Source organism: Aplysia californica, unplaced genomic scaffold (assembly GCF_000002075.1).
Source record: "Aplysia californica isolate F4 #8 unplaced genomic scaffold, AplCal3.0 scaffold00457, whole genome shotgun sequence".
Taxonomy (NCBI): Eukaryota; Metazoa; Mollusca; class Gastropoda; order Aplysiida; family Aplysiidae; genus Aplysia; species Aplysia californica.
The window spans coordinates 582906-585675 of NW_004797727.1; the positions used below are offsets into that span (position 1 = coordinate 582906).

The 2770-nt window shown below is 42.5% G+C and overlaps 1 protein-coding gene across 1 annotated transcript in view; it reads right to left on the reverse strand.

Moving 5' to 3' along the window:
* Positions 1 to 2770, reverse strand: part of LOC101863206 (GDH/6PGL endoplasmic bifunctional protein) — a gene marked incomplete in the record, with an annotated part of 11083 nt that overhangs the window by 3318 nt on the left and 4995 nt on the right. The window contains 1 exon segment of the mRNA XM_013086352.2: positions 560 to 1336. Within this exon segment, the coding sequence (XP_012941806.1) occupies positions 560 to 1290 (731 nt within the window).

Here is a 2770-nt window from a genome sequence, read left to right on the forward strand (position 1 = left end):
CCCGCCAATCACTCACAGAGTACCCGCCAATCACTCACAGAGTACCCGCCAATCACTCACAGAGTACCCGCCAATCACTCACAGAGTACCCACCAATCACTCACAGAGTACCCGCCGATCACTCACAGAGTACTCGCCAATCACTTACAGAGTACCCGCCAATCACTCACAGAGTACTCGCCAATCACTCACAAAGTAAAGTATGGTATTGTAAGATACAGTATGCTACAATATGGTAGTGAAGTAAGGTATGGTACATGTGGAAGGGTAGGGTAGGGTAGAGTAATCAAGGGCAGGGCAGGGGAGGGTAGGGTAAGGACAGTAGGGGAAGTAGGGGAGGGGAGGGTGATGTAGGGTAGGGTAAGAGAAGGTAGAGTAATGTAGGGTAAGGTAGGATAGGGATGGAGTGGGGAAGGGTAGGGATGGGGTACGGTTAGGATCAGAGTCGGGCACGACATTGCACGGTATGTCACAGCATGGCATGATATTGTTTGATATGGTATGGTATGTGGTATTTTAGCATTTAGCATTTTATGACAACGTCTACATTTCCACTTACCGAAACGGCAAAATAGACTGAACCACTGGCTTTCCCAAATAGTGATCAACTCTGTAGATTTCCTCCTCTTGGAAGAAATTCAGCATTTTCTCAGACACCAACTCCACTGATTCCCTGTTGAGCCCAAAAGGTTTCTCAAGGGCAAGTTTCCACTGTATATCTTGTTCCCCTTTACTCTTACACGTGTTGTAGAACTTTTGTAAAACGGACTCGTACGATGAAGGAGCAATGGCCATATACAGCATAACTTCCTTGATCACTTTCCCACCCTTCTCAGAAGAAAACTTTGACGTAATCTCCGAGCACAGAAATGTGAAATCTTCGTCTGTGAGAGCAGATATATAGCTCACTTTCTCCAGCATTTCTTTTCTCTTTTTCTCGCACACGTGGACTGCCAAGGGTTCTTCTCCATCCTCATTGCATCTGACATTTGACTTGAGTATTTCATTGAGCAGAACAGTTCCTTTTTCTTGATTCGTTCGTCCAACGGAGAAAAAATCAAAGGTGCGGTTGACGCCCTGACTGCCTTCAACTCGAATCCTTTCCTCGGTCAGTTCTTCCGTCTGAGCTTGGTATACGTTAAAGATTCCCTGCCACAGGTACTTGGCTGCTAGGTCTCCGTTACCTCCAAAAACTACGAACACAGTGCGGTGATTCAAGGTCGAAGCACTGGGATACAGCAGCATTAGGAACAGGAAGGAGGTCAGATTTGCTGTAAGTCTCATTGTCATTGGTTCTCATCAGCTGGAGAGTTCCAACAACACAACTCACACAATTCTGAAAATAGAAAAGAGGGGGAAAAAATATGTGAGAACAGATTCAGAAAACATCATGTTCAATGTATCCATGTTTTTCCAAATGTATGAGTCACTGAGGTATCTGATTCCCTTTAGTAGTAATAGAACAGCTTTTGGTGTGTGTGCAGCTTGCTTCATACCTGAGATAAGTTACTCTTTGTAAAAGTAAAACAGCAGAGTATCAAATAAGAGAAGGCAGTTCTGAAAAGAAAAAAAAAAACTGAACTGCTGTCTGTTCAGCCTACTGTACACAGCAAGTGACTGCACTGGACTATTAGAGAAGTGTTTTTAGCCTACACAGCTCGTGATGGTATTGTCAAGCGGAAAATGAAACTGCTTTGCCTGATGGGACTTTTGAGTCGTGGTCTGGGGACAACTTCTGATTACTTAGGCCTACCTAACCCAGGTCACTTCCACTTCTCCACATGCCCCTCCCACAATGCCCCACTCCGACTAGACATCAAGCAGGTTCTCAAACTGCTTGTAAAGGTTCTCATTGTCTAGAGGTAAGGTGTTCACTTTTATTTCAAAAGGCGGTAAATTTTTACTTTCACTCCCGCACACAGATGTACTGCTTTGAGGGTCAAACTGCAGTACTGTTTGCTGCAGATCACACATATATAACCACTAAAACTGTCGCAAATCAATTATTTTTTGGAAAATTTCAAAACGAACTGTAAAATATCGCATTATGGGTTAAAACAGGGGGGCACTTCCCTGATGTTGCCAGCTGTCTCAAAATGAGCAATTTGTCAGCTAGGTTACTGTAAGTCATTCTTAGTGATCCTGTGTATGCATCTAAAGAGCGGTTTTTAACAAATATATACAATCTATAGGGCCAAAAAAACAAAAACTTTTAAATTTCAGGATCAAGATTTTTTTAATCAAAATATTTTTCTTTAGTCGCTGGCCTGCAGAAGTGTTAAGCGAAGGCTCGAGGGCATAGTAAATTAATAAATGAGCTAGAATTCAAGTTTCAATGCAGACAGACGAAAGTGAACTTACTAGTTAAACAATGTACAGAACTTTAGTGCCACACGTAGTGTTCCTCCCCCCCCCCCCCCCCAGCAGTGCCACTGACTGAAGTGTCTTTTAGGCCATTCCAAAGCCAAAGGGGGGATCGGATACAAACATGTTCTTTTATGCACAAAGAATTGTAAATGGGCTGATTTATCAATAAATGTCACGCTCAAACTGTGCGGGAACAACATAAAATCTATATGAGCCATTGCCAAAACGTGGGGAAAAACACACACATCTCACAATAGTGTGCATAAAATGTGATGCATTAGTATTTATTCCTCCAAAACTTATACACACATGTCAAATATAGGTTGTAGAACCTGCATTAGCAGTTTCAGACCCTATGTCAGCTTTACAATCTTGAGTTTGTAAATTTTGTGCCAAAAATGTT